The following is a 24,949-nucleotide window of genomic DNA, read 5'->3' as shown; positions in this document are numbered from 1 at the left end:
CAGAGCACTCAGTGCCACCTGCAGGGGACACCTGCAGGGCTGGGCACTGCAAAGCTCCCTGGGCAGCCCCTGCCAAGGCCTGAGCTCCCTTTCCATGGGCAAATTGCTGCTGCTGTCCAAGCTGAGCCTGCCCTGGCCCAGCCTGAGGCCGTTCCCTCTGCTCCTGTCCCTGTTCCCTGGGAGCAGAGCCCGACCCCCCCGGCTGTGCCCTCCTGGCAGGGACTTGTGCAGAGCCACAAGGGCCCCTGAGCCTCCTTTGCTCCAGCCCCAGCCCCTGCCCAGCTCCCTCAGGGATTCTGCAGCCCCTGCCCAGCTCCCTCAGGGATTCTGCAGCCCCTGCCCAGCTCCCTCAGGGATTCTGCAGCCCCTGCCCAGCTCCCTCAGGGATTCTCCAGCCCCTGCCCAGCTCCCTCAGGGATTCTGCAGCCCCTGCCCAGCTCCCTCAGGGATTCTGCAGCCCCTGCCCAGCTCCCTCAGGGATTCTGCAGCCCCTGCCCAGCTCCCTCAGGGATTCTCCAGCCCCTGCCCAGCTCCCTCAGGGATTCTCCAGCCCTCACAGCTCTCTTTCCTGCCCTGGACACGCTCCAGCCCCTCCAGGGCTCTCCTGCAGGAGCAGAACTGGGCACAGCTCTCAAGGGCCTCTCAGTACTGAGTAATTTAAATCACAGCATTTCAACATTCAGCTTTCTTAGCACCTGTTCCAGATGCAACCAATTCCTCTTAAATCTCCTGGGAGGGACCCTCCACTGAGAGGCCACCCCAGGCTTTTGGTGAGGACATTGGGATCAAACAGATCTCTCCATCTGCAATGCTCAACCCCATTTCCCAGCTGTTTTCAATCATTTCAGCAGGTTTGGAATTTCTGAAGCAGACCAGTGTGTCCAGTTCCCTCTGAGGTGCAGGGAAGGAGCTGGAATCAAATCTGGGCAGTCCCACTGGCAAAACTTGCAGCATTATTTAGGGCTGGGGTTGCCCTCTCTGGAGTGTTCAAAGGTTTGGATGTGGCACTTGAGGATGTGCTCACTGCTGGGGCTCCAACCTCAACCACTCCAGAGTCACTGATTCTACCAATCCCTCTCCAGAGGCTGCTTGGGGACAGTAAAATCCCACATGTGAGGGCAAGAATGCCTCAAAAAATGCAAATCACAGAGTTAAGCAAGGCCTGGAGGGGTTCAGAACACATCAGGAAAGCAAACCCCACCCCTGGGTTGTGCCCCACATCAGGAAAGCAAACCTCAGCCCTGGGTTGTGCCCCAGGCCTGTCTGAGCCCCTGGCACTCCGGGCACAGGAGCAGCAGAGTCACAGGCAGCAGCCACAGGTCCAAGGAGAAGGGACAGCACAGGCAGTTCCACTGGGAATTCACAAATACAGCTGCTGTGCAGGCACTTCACTTGGAACCAGCAAGGTGGGAGCCAAATGCAGTATTTTAGATGTTGCAGCCTCTTTTGAAACAGCATTTTATCATTTTTTCACTTTCATTTGGCAGAGGGACAGCTCTGACCTCTGCCCCTGTGACCTGACAGCACCCAGAGAGGGGCTGGGGCTGGGCCAGGAGGGATTTGGGTTGGATTTGAGGGCAAGGTTCTTGCCCAGAGGGTGCTGGCACTGCCCAGGCTGCCCAGGGAATGGGCACGGCCCCGAGGCTGCCACAGCTCCAGGAGCCTTTGGCCAGCGCTGCCAGGGATGCCCAGGCTGGGGCTGGGGGGTCTGGGCTGGCACTGGGGGATCCCTGGGGTTTATTCCCAGCTCAGTTCAGGAGCTTTGCTCATTGGAGTCCCCAGGTGGGCAGTGAAGCCCTGGTTAAACCATTTCCATTTGAACTCCAGGACAATGTCCTGAAACCAAAAGGTCACCTCAGCACTGTGCTTACCTGAGGAGCCCTTGGTTACCCTGCCCTGTCCATTCTACTCAGCAATAGTTGAGATATATTGCTCCTGAACCTACTGAAGTTATCTGAAGTTAAAAACAAGTCATTTGTCATCAGAATTTACTGCACAGAAGTTGCTATTTAACAAGTTAAATAGCTGGAGTCAATAGCCACAAAGAACTAAAAAGTGCTTTAAAACCAGAGAACAAAAGCAGAATTTCAGTCATTTTGCTTATGGGAATAAAATGTGCTCAGTGAGCTCATGGTGACAAAGTGAAGCCACTAAAGCTCCAAAAGAATTGAGGTTTAAATAAAGCTGATCCTGAATGTAAAGCAAAATGTTCTTGATAAACCCACATTTCAGACTCAGAGTTGTCTTGGACAGATTTCAAGTATTGAACAAATTCCCTGAAAGAACATCCATGGGAATTCTTTGTGAGCAGTTGAATAAAGGAAGAATTCCCACAAACATAAAACCAGTGAAGAATAAAACCCTGCAGCACTGGCAGCCTCTGGAATTCCAGTCTCCATCCCTCAAGTGACAATTCCTGTGCAGGGGGAGAAGGCCCCTAGCACAGGGAAGTGGGGATAAAGAACCAATTCCCAGAATGCCAGGATGATTTGGGTGGGAAGGGATTTTAAGGATCAGCCAGTGCCAGCCCTGCCATGGCAGGGACACCTCCCACTGTCCCCAGGGCCCAGCCTGGCCTTGGGCACTGCCAGGGATGCAGGGGCAGCCCCAGCTGCTCTAGGACAGTCACTGTCACACTCCCTTTCTCACGTGTATATTTACATATTTTTATATATTGATATCCACAAAGACAAGTAAAGCAGTCACTGCAATGCCTCGTTCCCTGCAGCTCAGGGAGGATCCCTGATGAGGAGGAGGAGGATGAAACCCTCCCTGCTGAGCCAGCAGAGCCCCCTCAGGGACTCAGGGAGGAAATGAACGGGGATTTCAGCATCTGTCACTGAAGGCCCAGGGGAGTGTTTGTGTCTGGGACTCTGTACATGGGACTCATGTTCCTCTTCTGCCTGAGGCACCAGCAGTGCCTTGTGTGCGTTCAGCTTGGACAGCAGCAGCAATTTGCCCATGGAAAGGGAGCTCAGGCCTTGGCAGGGGCTGCCCAGGGAGCTTTGCAGTGCCCAGCCCTGCAGGTGTCCCCTGCAGGTGGCACTGAGTGCTCTGGGCTGGGGACAAGGTGCCCACGGGGCACAGCTGGCACTGCATGGGCTGGCAGGGCTGGGCCAGCCCCGGGGATTTGGGGATTCCCTGTGAGGGACAACCCCAGACTGCTCCTCCCAGTCTCCCAAAGCTGCCCCAGGAGCTTCCAGTGACCTTGGGAGGCTCCAGCCCCAGCCCTGAAGGCACTGGGGGGGAGAATCTGCACCCTCAGGGACTGCAGGAGCTTCTTCCCTGGATGGAAAGAGGAAGAAGAGAGCAGCACCTGAATCCCCTACGGCTGCAGCACTGCAAATGTTTCACCAGATTCAGTCTGTAGTTCTGGCCTGAGGTCACAGGACCCACGGGGTCCCTAAGGGCCAGAGCTTTCAGTCGAGTCAGGTTTTAACCCAACAGCTCAGGATGGGAAAAGAGGGAGAGGCTCTCATGCAAATGTCAGTTAATGCACAAAATACTGACAGAGTGGAGTCAAACCTGGCTCCATCCCCTCTGAGAGCACTGAAAATCACAAGTGGGATGTGCTGCTCCATTTCTGCACTTGCCAGCAAGTGGCCACGATGGAGAAGAATTATTTTTTTAATGGTAAGAATGAAAGATGTACTACTATTTAAATACTGTCCTAAAAAGAAGGAAAATCTGTGCAGTTGTGCATATCTTCAGAGTTGAGCTTCTGGCATGAAACACATCCCAAATCCAGGAACACCTATGTTCAGGCATAGGAGCAGGGCAAGGAGCCAATGGACTGGAACTTAGGAGAAGCCCCTCCAGGGCCTCCACAGCAAACCAAGAAAGAATATTTAATTTATCTATTAAAAAAAAATCAAAATCCACTGCTTGGTACCACGTAGAAACCCTGGGCAGGGAATCAGAGAATCCCAGAACATCCTGAGCTGGAAGGGACCTGCCAGGAGTCCAAGGACACAGCAGCAACCCCCCTGAGGCAGAGGGGCAAAGGCTGCAGGGAGCAATGATGGATCTGAGCAGTTCCAAGAAGCCAGGCAGGTGTCCCTGGAGGGCTCCAAGAAGCCAGGCAGGTGTCCCTGGAGGGGCCAAGGGCTCCAGTGCTGCTGCCAAAGCCCTCGGGGCGAGCTCGGCGTGACCCAGACGAGACAACAACAAACACTGTCGGCCTCTTTTGTACGAAGGATTTAATTCTCTATACATGGAACTAATTGGAAAGGCTGGATTACAGTTGTTAAAGCTGCAGGTTTTTATATATTTATATAATTTACATTCATAGTGATGAAATACTGAAGTGCAACTGAGTAAGGAGCTTCACTTGTCCTTTGCACCTTTGCAGGACGGGTGGGGAGCAGGGAGCTGGGCTGGGAGTGCCCCAGGCTGCCAGCAGGGGCTGGGACAGGGGGACACAGACACCAGGAGTAAGCCCGTGGTAAATCATGAGTAGCAGGGCTCTGTTGTGCTCTGTGAGGCGTTGGGAGAGGGCACTGCCAGCACCTGCAGCAGCAGCCGGGCAGGGCTCGGCTGCAGCACAGCTCCAGCTCCACTGAGAGCTCCAGCTCTTACTCATCTGTGTCAGTTCCACAGTTCTGCTTTAAAAAATGTAAACATTGGAAATGGATTGCGGGGATTGAGTTCTATACATTCGTTCTTGTCAGGAGAATGACTCGTTCACAAGGTGTTGTTCCACAGAAAGCACAGCTGAGCAGCCCCAGCGCCGTCCCAGGGGCGTTGGGAATTCTGGCAGCCCCAGGAGGGAACATTGCACCCATTTCTGACCCAGGAATGTGACAAACCCAGGGACACACACACAAACCAGGCTGTTTGCTCACTGTTTGCAGCTACAAGTAATGTGCAAAATCAAATGAACAGAGCTGGGTAAAACATCACTCCAGGTTTGCCTCTGGCACGGGGGGAGGGCATCTCCCCTCCCCACAATGGGTTACACACTCGACAACAACACCTGTTACAAACAGTACAGTAACTACAACAAAATACCTGGAACTGGGCACATTTAAACCTCCTTAAACTGATTTTAACTCCTTCTGTTCTTTTGTAATTAAAAAAAAAAAAAAGGAAAATTAAAATAATAAAAAAAAGACACATTGACAACACTGGACAAGTGAACAATAAAAAAGAAAGATACATAAAGTCTCCAATTCATGGACATTTGGAACAATTTTAATAGCACATGCAGCATTCCTTGATAGTGGGTCTTTTTGCACAAACAAAAATTGCAATGAAGAAATTAAATTTATACTTTTCCTTTAAAAGGCTAGAATATATCTTTAAAAAATAATTTTTAAAACTACCAAAAACACCTGTGCAAAGGTGGAAAAATTAGTTTGGTAACTCTGAAAGCCACAAAAGGACCCACTATCCTCTGATTTTTATTATTTTTTTTGCGTGTGTGTGTTTTTGTTTTGTTTTGTTTTGAATCAGTTTAATTTTGTCGGTAATTAACTCAACCATTGCGATTCCATGCAACTAAATGTCAAATGAGGTAAAACTGCTGTGCAGTGTGTTCTTGACTCAGAAGGCAGTAGATGATCATGCTGGAAGCCACATGATCAAGGCTGCATCTCCCATCATCCCTCTGGGCACTGCTATGGGATAGTGGGTCTCTTTGAGGACTTTCAAGCCTGAGTGGGGGATGGACAACATATGATTCCTAGAAAAAGGAGGAAAACAACACATAAGCAAAACAAAACAATGAGCAAATTCAAGCTGGGGAAATGAGGCAGGCGTGGCAAGGCATGGAGCAAAAATGATGGGGAGAGGGGACGTGCTGGGGGATGGGAACAAAACCAACCAAACACAGCGGGGACAGAAGGTCTTCAAAGAGCCCGGGGGCCCGGGGGCGGCGGGGCCCGGCAATGCTGCATGTGGGAGGGACACCAGGGACACCAGGGACACTCACACTGCTGGCTGGGGTCCGTGTCCGTGGTCAGCTTCACGTAGTTGGACGGGAAGAGCCCCACGTGGCCGTTGACCTCCCCCTTCCACCAGTCGGGGTCCTCCCTGCTGAGCACGGTGATGATCTGGCCCTTGCTGAAGGCCAGCTCGTCGTCGTTCTGCGCGCTGTAGTCGTACATGCCGATCACCTGGCACACTGGGACAGGGGACAGGGGTCAGCCGGGGCTCAGCCGCCCCCAAGGGCACCCCTGAGCCACCCTGCCCTGCCCAGAGCCCAGCAAGCCCAGCCTGGGCATCCCTGGCAGCGCTGGCCAAAGGCTCCTGGAGCTGTGGCAGCCTCGGGGCCGTGCCCATTCCCTGGGCAGCCTGGGCAGTGCCAGCACCCTCTGGGCAAGAACCTTGCCCTGAAATCCAGCCTGGCCCTGCCCACATGCAGAGGTCACCTCTGGACATTGCCCATGGCTCAGGACAGCTCCACAGAACTCACAGAATTCCCAGAATCCCTGGGTTGGGAGAGACCTTCAAGGCCATCGAGTCCAGCCCAGCCCCAGCCCCTCAACTCAACCCTGGCACCCAGTGCCACATCCAGGCTTTGTTAAACACACCCAGGCATGGGGACTCCACCACCTCCCCGGGCAGCCATTCCAGAACTTTCTCACCCTTGCTGGAAAAACCTTTTCCCTGCTCTCCAGCCTGGATTTCCCTTGGTGCAGCTCGAGGCTGTGTGCTCTGGGTGTGTCAGTGCTGCTGGAGAAAGAGCCCAGGGCCAGCTGAGCCCAGGCCCCTTTCAGGAGCTGTGCAGGGTGAGGAGGGCAGCCCTGAGTCTCCTTTGCTCCAGGCTGAGCACCCCCAGCTCCCTCAGGGCTTCCTCACAGGGTTTGTGTTCCCAGCCCCTCTCCAGCCTCCTTGTTCCCTCTGCATGTGCTCAGGGTCCATCCAGGACCCTGCAGTGACCAGGGCCCACCCTGGGGCTCAGCTCAGCCCCCCAAACTCCAGGGGTTTAAAAATCCCAAAGAGTTTCATGGAATCCCAGCAGGGCTTGGGTTAGAAAGGACCTTAAAGCCCATGCAGAGCCACCCCTGCCATGAACAGGGACATCTTCCCCTGCCTCAGGGTGCTCCAGCCTGGCCTGGAACCCCCACCAGGACCGGTCAGTGGACAGGAAAATCTGGGACACACTGGAACTTCCACTATTGGAAGCTGCATAATCCAAAAGAAAGCCAATGGTGATGCCTTTGTTGTCCCTGTGAGGTTTTCAGAACAAAAAAATCTTGGAAAATAGAAGAGAAAATGAACAGAACTGGACAAAAGCATCCCAGGCCATCCAGGCTGCTCTGCTGGCACCCAGGACTGGGTCCAGCAGGGATTTTCTATTCCCTTGCAGTGGAACTCATCCAATCCCAGAATCCAGCTGGTCCTGCTCACTCCTGACAAAGCAGCTCCCTGAACTCTCTGAAGCAGCAGGACTGTTCAGTTAAATAAATAATCCCCTCTATTTCTCTGCTGTTTTCTCTTTGCCAGGCCACAGGGCTTCTGCTTTTCCCACCACACATCAGACTTCCATTAATGAGCCTTGCTGGCAGGTTCTCCCCAGTGGATTAATCCTAAAATTTGCTCTTATTTTTGTCCTTGTACCAAGCCAGCAACTTATTTCAATTTGCCAAACAGCTTTTCTTTTTTTAAAATTACAGTTTCATTAAGATTTTGATGATCTGCAAAAAGTGCTAAAATTTTATTTGTAAGATTTAGCATGTGGGGAAAGCCACAGATTGTCAAACCTGAAGTAATTTCAAAAAAACATCAAAAAATCTCATCCTATTTCCTTGTAAAAGGTTGTGTCTCAGTGCTGAGCTGCCATTCTCAACCTGAATTCCACGGGGCTTTAGAGAGGCATTGGCTGCATCTTTGTAGCAGCCACCAGAGGGGCAGCCAGCAGCAGTGCCACAGACACAGCACCATGGGATGGGCCTGGGAGGGCCCTTCCAGCCCAGCCAGGCTGGGATTCTGGGGGAACGTTCCTGTTCTGTGGCTCCTGAGTCCCAAACCTGCACAGCAAAGGTCCCTCCCCATGGGGGTTTGTCCCACCTCAGACCAGGGGGCTCTGCAGGAGAGGAGCCCCAGGTGCAGCCCTGGATCCTCCTGAGCCTCTGCAGCTCCTGCTGCACCCAGGGCAGGGCTGGGCTGGGGATGGAGACACATCCCAGAGCTGCTGTTCCATGGACAGGGCAGGGCTGGGGATGGAGACACATCCCAGAGCTGCTGTTCCATGGACAGGGCAGGGCTGGGGATGGAGACACATCCCAGAGCTGCTGTTCCATGGACAGGGCTGGGGATGGAGACACATCCCAGAGCTGCTGTTCCATGGACAGGGCTGGGCTGGGGATGGAGACACATCCCAGAGCTGCTGTCCCATGGACAGGGCTGGGGATGGAGACACATCCCAGAGCTGCTGTTCCATGGACAGGGCTGGGCTGGGGATGGAGACACATCCCAGAGCTGCTGTTCCATGGACAGGGCTGGGGATGGAGACACATCCCAGAGCTGCTGTTCCATGGACAGGGCTGGGGATGGAGACACATCCCAGAGCTGCTGTTCCATGGACAGGGCAGGGCTGGGGATGGAGACACATCCCAGAGCTGCTGTCCCATGGACAGGGCAGGGCTGGGGATGGAGACACATCCCAGAGCTGCTGTTCCATGGACAGGGCTGGGCTGGGGATGGAGACACATCCCAGAGCTGCTGTTCCATGGACAGGGCTGGGCTGGGGATGGAGACACATCCCAGAGCTGCTGTTCCATGGACAGGGCTGGGCTGGGGATGGAGACACATCCCAGAGCTGCTGTTCCATGGACAGGGCTGGGCTGGGGATGGAGACACATCCCAGAGCTGCTGTCCCACAGTCAGGGCAGGGATAGGAAGAAGGAACATCCCAGAACCCAGAGCCCATGTCCCACAGTCACTGCAGGGATGGGATGGGTTTGGGGATGGAGACACACCCCAGAGCTCCTGTCCCACAGTCAGGGATGGGCTGGGCTGGTTTAGGGGATGCAGGAACACCCCAGAGCTCAGAATTCCCACAGTCAGGGCTGGGCTGGGCTGGTTTAGGGGATGCAGGAACACCCCAGAGCTCCTGTCCCACAGTCAGAGATGGGCTGGGCTGGTTTAGGGGATGCAGGAACACCCCAGAGCTCCTGTCCCACAGTCAGAGATGGGCTGGGCTGGTTTAGGGGATGCAGGAACGCCCCAGAGGCTCTGGAACCCCACACCCTTCCCAGCTGAAGGCCCAGCACGGGCACAGCAGGCAGGGCAGGGCTGCCAGGGGCAGGCAGGGCTCACCTGAGGGTGCTGCAGGCCTGGGCAGCTCGGTGGGGGTGCTCTTGCTGGTGCCAGGGCTCAGCAGTTTGACGTAGTTGGCCGGGAACCAACCGATCTGGCGCTTCTTGCCACGCGCCTGCGGAGACAGAACGGCTCAGGCAGGATGGACAGCACCAGAGCTGCCCAGGACTGCCCAGAACTACTGCCCAGAACTACTGCCCAGAACTACTGCCCAGAACTACTGCCCAGAACTACTGCCCAGAGCTGCTCAGAACTGCCCAGAACTACTGCCCAGAGCTGCCCAGAACTGCTCAGAACTGCTCAGAACTGCTCAGAACTGCCCAGAACTGCCCAGAACTGCTCAGAGCTGCTCAGAACTGCCCAGAACTGCTCAGAACTACTGCCCAGAGCTGCTCAGAACTGCCCAGAACTACTGCCCAGAGCTGCCCAGAACTGCTCAGAACTGCTCAGAACTGCTCAGAACTGCCCAGAGCTGCTCAGAACTGCCCAGAGCTGCTCAGAACTGCCCAGAACTACTGCCCAGAGCTGCTCAGAACTGCCCAGAGCTGCTCAGAACTGCCCAGAACTGCCCAGAACTGCCCAGGACTGCCCAGAACTGCTCAGAACTGCCCAGAACTGCTCAGAACTGCCCAGAACTGCCCAGAGCTGCCCAGAACTGCTCAGAACTGCCCAGAGCTGCTCAGAACTGCCCAGCCAGGGGCTCAGAACTGCTCAGCAGGGCCTGGGCAGCTCCAGGGCTCAGAACTGCCCAGCCCAGAGAGGAAAGGGCTTGGGGAAGGAACTCAGCTGTTCTGGGCCACTAGCTCAATGTTATAACGTTAACACAGAATCCTGTTAGTATTTCTAATTGTTAACATAGAATCTTTTTAGTATTTCTAATTGTTAACATAGAATCCTGTTAGTATTTCTGATTGTTAACATAGAATCTTTTTAGTATTTCTAATTGTTAACATAGAATCCTGTTAGTACTTCTAATTGTTAACATAGAATCCTGTTAGTATTTCTAATTGTTAACATAGAATCTTTTTAGTATTTCTAATTGTTAACATAGAATCCTGTTAGTATTTCTAATTGTTAACATAGAATCCTGTTAGTATTTCTAATTAAACACTTGTTCATTATTTTACTTCCCCAGGTTGTGACAGCTGAAACAGAGATTAAGAATCCAAATTTGCTCTTTTCTTTTGCAGAAACAGATCCAAGCTTTCCAATGCCTTGTGTCACCAAAGCAGGAAAGCTCATCCTGTTATCTCCCCAAAGCCCAAATGTTCATCGCAAATCAAATCCATAAAAATTCCTTGCAGTAAGAAAGTTCTTCCAGAACTTTGAATCCCAGCTTCTAACTCTACCTCAAGAATGATTTTAATGTTTATTCTCTTTGTGTTAGAATAAGGTTGGCATTTTGGGCAAGGAGAATTTTGCCTCTGAAAAACATTGTTAACTCTGGTGGAAAAAAGTCATCTAAAGGATTTGCTATTCTTGAACTACTTTCTTCCCTGTCTAAACCTTTACTAAAAAAGAAAACACTTGATCTAAAGCCTATTTAGATAATTTAAGATACTTCTGAACACTGCATTAATGCTTAAATACTTAATGCTAAAAACATTTGCCTTATTTTCCCTTCACTCTGACCCCAAGTGTGGAGCAGGAGAATAAAAAGAACAGTCAGGGATTGCTAACAAAATAAAACCCAATTGTAAAACCACATGTAAGACATTAAAGCATCTAAATTACATCTGAGTATTTACACAACCAAAACTGAATTGTTTCAGAGCCTCCCAGCAGCTGCTCAGTGGTAACTGTGGCAGCTCTTGCCCAGAGAAGTTTCTTTTCTGTCTTCAAATACATTTAATGGAGACTCTTTAAAGCTCAAAGTTACCAACAGCCCCAAGGTTAGTGAGAGAAAACCCCAAAGGAACCCTGGAAAAGGATTTCTCCACAAAAGATGAAAAAAATATCACCAGGAAAGGCAAAAAGGGCACAAAGAGTTAAAAAGAACTGAATTAGTCAGAGATCTGCCCTGCACAAATAAATCCATGGCATTGTTCCACCCCAAATTTCCTGCTAAAAGCCCCAAAGCAACCAGAGCCTCCTTCAGGGGGCCCAAATGGTCAAATTCTGCTCTCAGAATCACCTGGGAGGGTCCAGAGCAGCCCTGGGCCCTCCCTGCTGAGCTCCTGCTGCCCCCAGGCCAGGCCTGGCAGGGGTGGGAGCTCCTGGAAGGGTTTTTGGGGTTTTTGGGTTTCACTGGCACCTGCTGCACTGCACAGCATTGTCACCTTTATTTCTCATTGACACATTCGGCATTCTGAGCTACTAAAAGCCATTTTTTAAAAGTGGGATTTTACTAGGAAACAAAAAAAGGAACTAACTTGGAGCTCTCCTTCCCACCAACCACCTGGATTCTTCTTCCTGATGAGAATCAGCTGGCCAGGAGCAAGAGTCAGCTGTTCTGGGCCTGTTGCTGTGTAAGAGGCAATAACTTGGGCAATTTCTGTTGAAGCAGAGGAGGAAAGAAAAGGTTAATCTGAAAAAAATCCGGGCACATTCTATCCAACATTAATTCTGCTGCTATAAGACTGTGTCACTCTTTTCCATAAAATTCTTATAGATTTATGTATTTCCATGAATACATGTGGTAACTGGAAAATAAATGAGAGGTTCAGAGAATAAAAAAGTAATAAACCAGAGGTGCAGCAGCTCTGTGGTAGGAGATCAAAAGTGTTTGAAATAGAGGATAATAATAATAATAATAATAATAATAATAATAATAATAATAATAATAATAATAATAATAATAATAATAATAATAATAATAGCAGCACAGCTCTTAAAATGCAGTGCTATTATTTTATTATTTCTATTTTCCAGTAAATCCATCTTTGCACTTGGCTCCCTAAGGAGAGGAGACACACCAATGACAAAATATTGAAGCTGCACCCAGAGGCACAAATCAAGGCTGGCAGAGAATTTCTCACCACCTGGCCCCAACAGGAATATTTCTCCCATGCAGCAAAGAGGATTTCCCTGGAAATCTCTGTTCCCTCCCAGGCCAGGAGCTGGGAGCTGACAGTTCCAGGGAATTGGCCCAAGCTGTGCTGGAGCTTCCTCTGCCCCCAGTGCTGTGGAACAGTTCTGGTCCCCACAGGCAGCCCAGCTTTGGACCCAAGCGCAGCTGCAGAACTCGGGTGCCCTCCCAGAGCCAGGCTCAGCCCTGTCCCCAGGCCATGTGCAGGTTCAGGGGGGCACCTTTAACACAGCCAGAGTGGGCTGGGGCTGCTGAGCCTTCCTGAGGGAGCCAGGGCAGTCTCAGCCCTCAGGGATTCATTCCCAGGGCAGCTGCAGGCACAGGAACCCACAAACCCTGCAGGGCTGGGAACAAGGGAGGCTTTGGGGCAGGGGAGAGTCAAAGGGAGGTGAAGCCCAGCGTGGAAATGATCAATGACTGATGTGAGGTTTAGAATGAAAGCACCAGTAGGAACATGAAAAATGATCAGAGAAGCAACTGAGACACAAATGAGCAGCATGAGGAGGATGAGGAGCAATCCAAGGGCCCTGCAGAGAACACAGAACAGCAGAACCTCCCTCAGGAGGGACAGGACAGCCAGGCAGGGATGGAAGGTCTGGAGTGACAAAGGGGCTTTAAACTGGACCTGGGGTCAGCACACACAGCCATGGAGTCATGGAATGGAGTCATGGAATGGTTTGGGTTGGAGGGACCCTAAATCCCACCCATTGCCACCCCAGCCATGGCAGGGACACCTCCCACTGTCCCCAGTGCCCAGCCTGGCCTTGGGCACTGCCAGGGATGCAGGGGCAGCCCCAGCTGCTCTGGGCACCCTGTGCCAGGGCCTGCCCACCCTGCCAGGGAACAATTCCCCATTGCCAGTGTCCCATCCAGCCCTGCCCCTGTCAGCAGAGCCAGTTCCCAGCCCAACTCCTCCCTGTTTGCCCTCACCCAGCCCTGACTCTGCTCCTGGCTTTTCTCTGTTTAAACCTCCCACTCCCCTGCCAGGACCTGCTGTATTTAATGACAAATTCCTCCTCCTGTCTGCTGCTTCCACAGCTAAGAAACCTGGAGAGGGGCTGGGGACAAGGGGGAATGGCTCCCACTGCTCTCTGAGCAATCCAGCAGGAAGTTCACATCCACCTCTGAGCAAGCAGATTTTCATTCTCTAGCTACATGTTATTTAGTGATTGACACACTAGAATGATTAGAGGATGAATTCTTTTATTACATTTACATTATTTATTAACTGCATTTATTCCAGTTATTTGATAATGGTTTTCATCAGTGCAAACCACTCCAAGATGACCAAGAGCAAACACTCTATTTTCATGGAAAAGGCTTTGTTGCCATTGAATTGAACACTTAAGAACAGAGAGAAGGTGCTGCCACAATATTTGACTCACCAGGTTTCTTCCCTAAGCTTCCTGTTTTCCCAGCTGCTCCTGGAGCCTTGAAATGGAGAACAAGAGGCAAGTTTAGCACTCAGGTTTCTTTCTCCAGTACATGAAAATGATTTACAAAGCTTCACTCAACAAGCATGTGAGTCAAAAACTCACAGGAAATTCTGTTCTTACAGAAATCCTTAATATTTCAGATGGCAATAAACATCTGGGAATAAATACCAAGCATGAAGTGGATGGCTTGCTAATGCAGAAGTGCAGACTTTTAGTCCTTTTCAGGGGCTGCAGATACCAAAGGAGATCCCATTTGTAATCCCAAAGGAGATCCCAGTTACAATCCCAAAGGAGATCCCATTTGTAATCCCAAAGGAGATCCTATGTGCAATTCCAAGAGATCCCGTGTGCAATCCCAAAGGAGATCCCATGTGCAATTCCAAGAGATCCCATGTGCAATCCCACAGGAGATCCCATTTGTAATCCCAAAGGAGATCCCAGTTACAATCCCAAAGGAGATCCCAGTTACAATCCCAAAGGAGATCCCATTTTAATTCCAAAGGAGATCCTATGTGCAATTCCAAGAGATCCCATGTGCAATTCCAAAGGAGATCCTATTTGTAATCCCAAAGGAGATCCCATGTGCAATCCCACAGGAGATCCCACGTGCAATTCCACACTAGATCCCATTTTCAATCCCAAAGGAGATCCCATGTGCAATTCCACACTAGATCCCATGTGCAATTCCACACTAGATCCCATTTGCAATCCCAAAGGAGATCCCATGTGCAATTCCACTCTAGATCCCATGTGCAATTCCACACTAGATCCCATTTGCAATCCCACAGTAGATCCCATTTGCAATCCCACAGTAGATCCCATGTGCACTCCCAAAGGAGATCCCATTTGTGACTGCAGATCCATGTATCTGCAGAATGGGAATCCTGTGGAGCTGAGCTGAAACAACAACAGGAGTTTCCATCCCTCCAAATTGCTGGATTGCAAATATTCCTGAGCAGCTCCCTGCACCCAGACAGGGTGAGGTGAGGGATGAACATCTGCACCCAAGGGATTGGGAAGCAAAGCCTTTGAAGAGCCACTAGAACTGCAGCAGAACCTGACATCAGTCCAGCTCCTGGCCCTAAATAATCCCTGCAGTCTCCTCCCAGGCCACTGACAGTTTTCTGTCCTGCAGGAAGAGGTCTGAGGTGGAAAACAGCAACTTTAATCTAAACTGGAGTGTGGCCAGGAATGTTGGGGAGCCATAAAATCCCCTTGCCTTCAACACTTCCACCTCCCTCAACTGCACCTTCAGGATCCTCCTCACTCACAAACTTGGAGCCAACATCAAACCACCTGAAGGCCTCCTCAGAATCCTCATTCCTGTGTGGAAAAGAACAGTTTCTTCCTCCTCCACATTCTCCCTGTCAAATGAGGTTTGAAAACTTGGGGATTCTGGCAGGAATGAAACTGAGGAGTAACTGAAGAACAGCTCAGGGCTGAGAGAAAAGGGCCCCTCAAACCCCTGTGCTGGCTGTGAGCCACCTATAAAATGGATTTGCTGACATCTTCAGCTTGCCTGGATGTCTCAGAGCTCCTTTCCTGTCACACATTATTACATTTGCACCCCACAGGAGCAGCAGATCCTCCTCTCCTCCCTCACTCCTCTGACTGTCCCCAGATCCCCAGCCTGCCCTGTGAGCAGGGCCCCAGGAGAGCCCCCAGGGGCAGAATTGTGGTGTCCTTGCAAAGCCAGGCTCAGCCCTGTCCCCAGAGCATGTGCAGGGTGAGGGGAGCAGTTCAACACCCCCACAGTGGGGCTGGGGACAGGGGGACATGGCCCTGACAGCCCCACAGAGGGGGATGGACCAGGCTGGACAAGGAATCCTCCTGCTCTGGGAAGTGTTTCTGGCAGAGGAACACCCTCTGCTCTCTTCAGCAGAGAACACGTGCTGGACCTCCACAGAAACCTCTCCAGAACAAGAGCTGGACCTCCACAGAAACCTCTCCAGAACAAGAGCTGGACCTCCACAGAAACCTCTCCAGAACAAGAGCAGGACCTCCACAGAAACCTCTCCAGAACAAGAGCAGGACCTCCACAGAAACCTCTCCAGAACAAGAGCAGGACCCTCACAGAAACCTCTCCAGAACAAGAGCTGGACCTCCAGAGAAACCTCTCCAGAACAAGAGCAGGACCTCCAGAGAAACCTCTCCAGAACAAGAGCTGGACCCTCACAGAAACCTCTCCAGAACAAGAGCTGGACCCTCACAGAAACCTCTCCAGAACAAGAGCTGGACCTCCACAGAAACCTCTCCAGAACAAGAGCAGGATCTCCACAGAAACCTCTCCAGAACAAGAGCAGGACCCTCACAGAAACCTCTCCAGAACAAGAGCTGGACCCTCACAGAAACCTCTCCAGAACAAGAGCAGGACCTCCACAGAAACCTCTCCAGAACAAGAGCTGGACCTCCAGAGAAACCTCTCCAGAACAAGAGCTGGACCCTCACAGAAACCTCTCCAGAACAAGAGCTGGACCTCCACAGAAACCTCTCCAGAAGAAGTGCTGGACCTCCAGAGCAGCCTCTCCTCCCAGGCATGCCTTGCTCACACCCATGCTGCTGGATTAGAGGCACATGGACACACCAAAGGCTGGGACATTGCCTTTACTGGGAAACAGAGGTGATTTTAAAATAGAAATTCCAGAACCACCTTGATCACACTGGGCCTGAATTGTCTTTGAGGATTCTCTGAATCCTCAGTGCAAAGCAGAAGGGACACATGGGAAAGTCCTACAGCACTTCAAGAAATATCTGAATTCATTAATAACACATTTAGGATGGTGCCCATTTCTGGCCCACTCAGGAGAGGCAGAAGCTTTTCCTATTCCTCCAGCTGAGAGAAAACACAGCAGTGAGGACAGAGCCTGTCCCTGCACACCTGGGACACTCCCTGAGGGCACTTTGTGACAAGGGATGAAGTCTCCTGAGCCAGCAGAGCAGAACCTGCTCTGTCAATTTAACAATCCCCAGCGAGGACTTGCCAATTGTGCTCTACACAGGACCCTCCAAACCCCAGCTTGATCCATTCAGGGATTATTTTCTGAACCCCTATGCAAAGTTTTATAATCAGATGTCTTGAAATTGTTGTGCTTCCAAGCCATCCCCACAGAGGGAATTCTCAGCAGTGCCCAGAATAAACCCTCTATCCATCCCTCCCCTAAGGAACAGCCTCAGAATGGGCCATTGTTCCTCTGAAGAACAAAGACTTTCCCACTTTTTTAATAAACTGAAGCTTGAAAGAACAGGGAATGGTTTGTTTTAGCACCCTGATGTGAATGGGCACAGAAGGACAAATTTAAAAATTCTTCAGCTGTAGAAACCATTGAGATTTTGAGTCATTTCTAGAAACTCTGCCCTTGCTGCTGAAAGATCACCCCTGCTTTTCTTTGGTTCTGTCAGTAGTGCAGAACACATGAAATTATTCCTCTTCTCAGAACATTTTCCAGCCCAGGCAGCTGTCCAAGCACAGCAGCACATGTGAGTGTGAGAGAGTGAGATTCCAGAGAGCCAGGACTCTGAAATCCTCTGCAAAAACTGCCTCTGGGAGCAGGCTGGGAGCAAAACCCAGTTCCCCACTTGGAGGCAGGTCTGTGTCCTGCAGGACCCCTGGCATGGAAAAACATCCCAGAGCAGGGCTCCACCTGCTCTGTGCTTCTTCCTCCCTCTCTCACCCAGATCTGAGCTGAAGGTGGGATTTTCACCAGCACAAAGGGCATTTGGAGCAGCTCTGGGTGAAGTGCACTGAGCTGGTGCAGCCCCAGCAGGCTGGGGTGACAGAAACCCCAAAGTGAGCTCTCTGAGCAAAGGGAACTGAACACCTGAGCTCTGCACACCAGCAGTGCCCCAATCCCACCTCTCCAGGGACTGCAACACCAAACATCACTAACTGCAAGGGTTTTAATCCACAAACCCCAAAGTGAGCTCTCTGAGCAAAGGGAACTGAACACCTGAGCTCTGCACACCAGCAGTGCCCCAATCCTCTAGACTGCAGTACCAAACATCACTAACCACAAGGGTTTTGATCCTGGCCCAGAGGATGTTGCTGGAATTTCGTGACACTGCAGAAATTTCCTCTTGAAAGGTTTCCTGCAGCTGAATTTCACTGCAGCTTTTATCCTCTGGCTTTTCCAGCAGCAGGAATGGCTTTAAGGACTGACTCTGCCCAGGTTTGTGCTGCAGTCTTTCAGTTTTTACCACCCAAATCCCCCCAAATCCACTGATTTTTATTCATTTATCTTTAACCCCCCATTATTCAGAGATATAAACCAGAATCCTTCTCATCAAGAGATCAGTCATGTACCCAACTCTGAATCCAACCTAATTCCTACTGGGAGATAAATTATCCTCTCAAGCCATATAAATGAGAGAACATCTCTCTTTAAAATGCCTAAAAAGAAAGAAAAAAAAAAACCCAGAAAAACCCCAATGAGGATGTGTTCTATGGAATTATTTCAAGATAAAAAGAGATTAAACAGAACCTCTATTATTCAGTCAAAATCTGACAAATAAATACAGTAGTTAGCAAAGTTTTGGTGCAAATTTTGTTCTTGACTGGAAGAAATTATAGGGAAAAATGTAACAGACTGAAATAATACTGGGTAGATTTTGGTTTTTTTTAAAATAATGTCGGTAAGATACAGCTCAGGCATTAAAAACTTACCAGGACAATAAAACAATCTTGGCTGTCCTGATCAGTGTCTAAAAAACTGCCAAGTGCACTACTGATGTTGGCATTATTGTCATGGATGATGCCCCAAGATATTTATAAAATTAAGTTGTAAAATACAACAAATATAGTTGTTATTGTAATTGTTTAGTATAGTTGTATATGTTGTTATATATATTGTATGTATATATATATGTTGTATATATATTGTTTGTATATATTGTTATATATATATTGTATACATATGTTTGTATATATGTTGATATATGTTGTATATATTGTTTGTATGTATATTGTTAAATATATTGTATATATATTGTATATATATGTTGTATATATTGTGTATATATGTTAAAATATGTTGTATGTATTGTTTGTATATATATTGTTATATATATTGTATACATGTTTGTATACATGTTAATATATGTTGTATATATTGTATATATATGTTAATATATGTTGTATATATTGTTTGTATATATATTTGCATATATGTTAATATATGTTGTTATACATATTGTGTATATATTGTATATATATGTTACTATATGTTGTACATATTGCTTGTACAGTTGTATTTGTGATTTTTGCAGTCTCAGACAGTAAATCTGCAAAGCATTTTCATTTCCCCTACCACGCCCTGCCCTGCAGCTAGCACTACAACCCCAAAGAAAACATTTCTCTACCTCAGAATCTTTGAGTCTCACATAATTAGATGGGAAAACTCCTGATTTATCACCCAGCGTTCCCGTCCACCAGTCACCATCTTTCTTTGTCACCAGGATCAGGTCACCTTGTTGGAAAGTGAGGTCCCCCTGCTCCGAGCTCTCGTAGGTGTACATGGCAATGTACTCTGCAAAAGGGAAATGCAGCATCAGTAAATAAATACACAGCATCAATAGATAAATATAAAATGGAAAACTCCTGAGAAACCCCCAGGGATCCCCTGCCAAACCTCAGTAATGTCAGGGCTAGGCAGAAGGAAAAATTATTCTTTATTGCTCATAGAAACATCAATATTTAATGAATAAAATTGTATTTATCAGTACTGAATAGGATCTATCAAAAGGCTGCCTCAGGGGTTTGTATATAATTTACTATTTTAATTTTCTGTACATATATATATATTGCTACGTACATATTTTATGTACATTTTAATCATTTAAATGTACATAAATCATTCCCTTAGATATTAAACATGTTTCCCAGTGCTTTCTGGGTTGTGCTGATGAGTGGGATTTTCAGAGTTTGGGATGCAAAGTGCACACACCTTATAAATCACCTTCTGCACATGAGCTTTTCTTCAACCTTCTCCACAGAAGATGTTAAATCCCTGCTTTATTGGTTCCCAAAACCACAGCTTTTTTGAAGTGTTTAAACTAAAGCTGTGTTCATTTTTAATACAAACACAACACCTGAGATATCCCACCTGGCACAAGACTCTGCATGCCCATAATTCCCTCTCCTCAAACACCAGGAAAACCAGAACAAGGTGATCTTTAATTCAAGCCCCTTCCAACCCAAACCAGCTGGGATTCTATGGAATAATCACTGAGCAGAGCAGCTGTACTTGGAAATAACTGATTATTTCCCTTTTCTCCGCTGCTCCCTCCTTTTAGTTTCTGTGGTGCTCAGGCCAGACACAAATTCAATGTAAATGTCCCCAAAACTGTACCTGGAATTGCAGTTAGGACCTTCAGGGGTGCAGCAGGGACCACACACCAGTGTTCACCTGCAACCTGCATTTAATTAATTGATCTCCTCTGCCTGTGATTTAATGAACCTGCAGCTGCCTCTGCACTGCAGGGGATTAAGGCAGCTCAGGTGGGGACACTCCCCTCCAGCTGAATGGAATTCCCCTTCTAAAACCCTTCAGAAAAGTATCTGTGAATTCTGAGTCTGTGCCCAGGCTCCAGCTTTGAAATGGAGCTGCCCAGAAGGATCCCAGGATTCCCTAAGTGATGTCACTGCCTTCATTAGGAGCTCTAAAGAAACACTGGCAATGAGCTTTGGGGGAAATTAAAATATTTAACAATTCCTGACACCATGGACAGATGTGCTTTTTTGGCCCTCTGTGAAAACCCATTCTAGATCAGAAAATGTTACCAAAATAATGGCAAAAAAATAGAAATATTGGAAGAAGTACAAACTACAAAATATATTTTCATATCTTTTGTAGTTTGTACTTTCCCCAATATTTCTATTGGATATTTTCACATCTTTTGTAGTTTGTACTTTTTTCACTATTTCTATTGGTTATTTTCATATCGTTTGTAGTTTGTACTTTTCCCAATATTTCTATTGGTTATTTTCATATTGTTTGCAGTTTGTACTTTTCCCAATATTTCTATTGGTTATTTTCATATCTTTTGTAGTTTGTACTTTTCCCAATATTTCTGTTGCATATTTTCATATCTTTTGCAGTTTGTACTTTCCCCACTATTTCTATTGGTTATTTTCATATCTTTTGTGATATGTGAAATTATTCCTTCTCGATACACAACACACATAAACTGTTACAATAACAATAACAATAACAATAACAATAACAATAACAATAATAATAATAATAATAATAATAATAATAATAATTCTTAATTATTCCAGAAGCAAACTGATTAGTGTTTGGATTTTAACAGCACTTGAAGAGCCCAATCTGGCTCCTGATTTTGGCAAACAAAGCAGAGTTCTTGTGTTCAATGCAGAGCAAGAGCTGCCAGGGCAGCCAGGACTCACCTTCCCCTGACACTGCTGCCTTGGCTGCTGGGGATGCTACTCTTTTCAGACTAGCAGGACTTTCTGAGGAACCAGAATCCATGCTTTAGAAGAAAATAATGGTTATTTAAGAAATTCAATCTCTTCAGAAAAATTATTATTATACTTCAAATATAAAATGCACCTGCACCCCCAAGCAACTCCCTGGGTTTTAAAAGAAGAGACAGTGCAAAATAAATGTGCAAAATAAAGCTTTGAATCCAGTGCTCTGCCATGCTCACATTTAAACAACTGCCTTAAATACAGAACTTTTTTTCCTCTTTATCCTCAGGAAAAAAATGATCTAAAATCATTCTCATTTGTATTCCTAATGCTAATGCTGCCTTTACAATACAAAAAAAAAGAGATTTTAAACGTTTAATCCTCCAAGAATAATGAGAAGTGATTTAGATTTGAGGAATACCTTTAATTTTGGGCAGAGAGGAGCTCTGACTTACACAGCTGTACTTCAGAAAGTCCAATACACTCATTTTTCAGTTGCAAGTCACATAAAATGAAGAAGGTTAATTGATCTTTTGTTGGTGAGGCAAGACCCAAAGAGAACTGAGGTCAGTTTTCTTATTCTTACTTTCTTATTATTCTTATTGAGGTCAGTTTTCTTATTTCTTAAATTCTTATTTTCTTATCTTTTTATTAAAATTATGTCTTAATTTTCTTATCTTCTTATTATTATTTCTTAATTTCTCAATTACGAAATTGAACATTTCTTAAGTTTTCAGGATTGGAAGTCAAAACCCTCCAGATAAAACCAGGGTCCCTTTTACAGGGCAAAACTCTAAAATTCAAGTGTGCAGATCTTCCAATTTCCTTCTACCCCAGCACAGAAGTGAAGGACAGGAGAAGCAAACAAAATACCTTGTGGATTTCCTAATGGGGCCTGAGATGAGCTTGACATAGGATTTGGGGAACCAGCCCTTGTGGCCCTGCACCTCCCCAAACCACCACATGTCCTGCTGCTCCAGCACGGTGATCACGTCGTTCTTGTTGAAGTTCAGGTGGTTGTCCTTCTTTGCTCTCCAGGGATACAGAGCCTGGGCCTGAAGCCCCTCCACTTTTTCACCCTTCAGCAAGGAAACCAGGAGTCAGCCATGCTCCCCCTTCAGCAAGAAAGCTGCTTAGGGAATGATATCCTCAGGCTGCTTAGACAGCAACAAATCTCTCAGCTAAAGCATCAGTTAAACTTGCAAAGTAATTCCAGAAATGGTTACAGCCCTCCTGCATTTCTGTCTGTCAACACATCATCAATGCAATGCAAGATTAAATTAATTACTTTTATTCAAGACACACATGCAATAAACCCTTGTGAAGCTGCTTTGGCAGGACTTCTAGGCCATTTTATGGAAAATGATGCTTTGCTGCACTTTATTCATGGCACATTGCAATTTCTTTTTGCTCTGAGGTAGATATTCAGCACTTCCCAGAACACAGGAGCTCCCAGAACAGTTTGTTGTTCCACTGAGGAAAAGGAGATGCCTGAAGAGAGGGACAGAATTCAGCTGGGAAGCTTTGCCATTGCTATTCCACTTAACCCCCTTGGGAGTGAGGCTGTCATGGGAGTGAAGAAAGCCCCAAGGAACTGACTCAAAACCTGGACCACCAAATTCTAAAAAAGCCATCCCAGACCAGCAAACCAGAAACTGTTCTGTGTTAAATCCTGCCCCAGATGTTGCCAATCAGAGATCCATAGAATGGCCTGGATTGGGAGGGACCTCAGAGCCCACCCAGTGCCACCCCTGCCATGGCAGGGACACCTCCCACTGTCCCCAGTGTCCAGCCTGGCCTTGGGCACTGCCAGGGATCCAGGGCTGGAATTCCATGCCAGCCCCTGCCCACCCTGCCAGGGAACAATTCCTCATTGCCAAGATCCCACCCAGCCCTGCCCTCCGGCACTGGCAGCCATTCCCTGGGTGCTGTCCCTGCATCCCCTGGAAATTGTCTCTCTCCAGCTTTCCTGGGGCTCCTGCAGGCCCTGCAAGGCCACCCTGAGCTCAGCCCAAAGCTTCTCCTGTGCAGGTGAACAATCCCAGCTGTGCCAGCCTTTCCTCCCAGCAGAGCTGCTCCATCCCTCTGCCCATCCTGGAGCCTCCTCTGGGCTCTCTGCAGCAGCTCCAGCTCCTCCCTGGGCTGGGGCAGCTCTGCAGGTGGGACAATCCCTGCCACCCCTCCTGGAGGTGCTCACTATGTCCTGTCAGGTGAGTACTTCAATGCACAGGCAAGGACCCCCCTTTGCTCTCCAAGCCTTTTGTAGTTTCTACTTTTCCTAATATTTTTATTGGATATTTTCATATCTTTTGTAATTTGTGCTTTTCCCAATATTTCTATTGGATATTTTCATATCTTTTGTAATTTGTACTTTTTTCAATATTTCTATTGGATATTTTCATATCTTTTGTAATTTGTACTTTTTTCAATATTTCTATTGGATATTTTCATATCTTTTGTAATTTGTGTTTTTTCAATATTTCTATTGGATATTTTAATATCTTTTGTAGTTTGTACTTTTCCTAATATTGCTATTGGATATTTTCATATCTTTTGTAATTTGTGCTTTTCCCAATATTTCTATTGGATATTTTCATATCTTTTGTAATTTGTGCTTTTCCCAATATTTCTATTGGATATTTTCATATCTTTTGTAATTTGTGCTTTTCCTAATATTGCTATTGGATATTTTCATATCTTTTGTAATTTGTGCTTTTCCCAATATTTCTATTGGATATTTTCATATCTTTTGTAATTTGTGCTTTTCCCAATATTTCTATTGGATATTTTCATATCTTTTGTAATTTGTGCTTTTCCTAATATTGCTATTGGATATTTTCATATCTTTTGTAATTTGTGTTTTTTTCAATATTTCTATCGGATATTTTCATATCTTTTGTAATTTGTGTTTTTTTCAATATTTCTATCGGATATTTTCATATCTTTTGTAATTTGTGTTTTTTTCAATATTTCTATCGGATATTTTCATATCTTTTGTAATTTGTGTTTTTTTCAGTATTTCTATTGGATATTTTCATATCTTTTGTAATTTGTAGTTTTTTCAATATTTCTATTGGACATTTTCATATTTTTTGTAGTTTGTAGTTTTTTCAATATTTCTATTGGACATTTTCATATCTTTTGTAATTTGTGTTTTTTTCAATATTTCTATTGGATATTTTCATATCTTTTGTAGTTTGTAGTTTTTTCAATATTTCTATTGGATATTTTCATATCTTTTGTGACGTGAAATTACTCCTTCTCAACACGCAACACTAATAATAATGTTAGTCTAATAATAATAATAATAATAATAATAATTCTACATTATTCCAAACGCAAACTGGTTAGCAGGTGGACTTGAACCCCACTTGCAGAGCACCATGTGCCTGTGCTGAGAGCAGGGGCGAGGCCAGGAGCTCACCTGGCCCAGCACAGGGGACGGGGAGGAGCCGGTGACAGTGGCAGGGGTGAAGGCCGAGCGCTGCCGGAGCTGCCCCGCGCTGGGCACGGTCAGCGAGGGCTGAGCTGCCCAGGCATCCCAGTTATCACTCTCTGCCTTCTCACTGCTGTTTGATGGCCAGCTGGAAAGAAAAAGAAAAGAATGATGTGATTCCTACTGGTTTTAACAGTAGGAACAAAAAAAAAAAAAACCACACAGAACAAATATTTCAACGCTCTACATGAATTTCTTTTCCGTGATATCCAGCACCTTAACTCCAGGTGCAACTGAACACTGGTTAGCCAAAACTTCACTTTCAAAGGCAACCCCCACACTGAGCTCCTGGTCCTTGC

The 24,949-nt window shown here is 47.3% G+C and overlaps 1 protein-coding gene across 3 annotated transcripts in view; it reads right to left on the bottom strand.

The window, feature by feature from the left end:
- The window catches only part of ITSN1 (intersectin 1), a 118,880-nt gene that overhangs the window by 16,479 nt on the left and 77,452 nt on the right, over positions 1–24,949 (bottom strand). For 2 of the 3 annotated variants that reach the window (XM_066545585.1, XM_066545586.1), the window contains 8 exons: positions 24,579–24,738; positions 22,028–22,233; positions 21,134–21,216; positions 19,084–19,250; positions 13,678–13,723; positions 11,637–11,758; positions 9,265–9,379; positions 5,933–6,124 (listed from right to left, as the gene is read on the bottom strand). In XM_066545585.1, coding sequence (XP_066401682.1) covers positions 5,933–6,124; positions 9,265–9,379; positions 11,637–11,758; positions 13,678–13,723; positions 19,084–19,250; positions 21,134–21,216; positions 22,028–22,233; positions 24,579–24,738 — 1,091 coding nt within the window. Of the gene's footprint in view, positions 1–4,181; positions 5,684–5,932; positions 6,125–9,264; positions 9,380–11,636; positions 11,759–13,677; positions 13,724–19,083; positions 19,251–21,133; positions 21,217–22,027; positions 22,234–24,578; positions 24,739–24,949 lie in introns of those variants that run through there. The other variant, XM_066545587.1, reaches the window with a different exon arrangement.

Source organism: Molothrus aeneus, chromosome 2 (genome assembly GCF_037042795.1).
Source record: "Molothrus aeneus isolate 106 chromosome 2, BPBGC_Maene_1.0, whole genome shotgun sequence".
In the NCBI taxonomy this organism is placed as follows: Eukaryota; Metazoa; Chordata; class Aves; order Passeriformes; family Icteridae; genus Molothrus; species Molothrus aeneus.
This window is presented reverse-complemented; position numbering and strand designations above follow the sequence as displayed.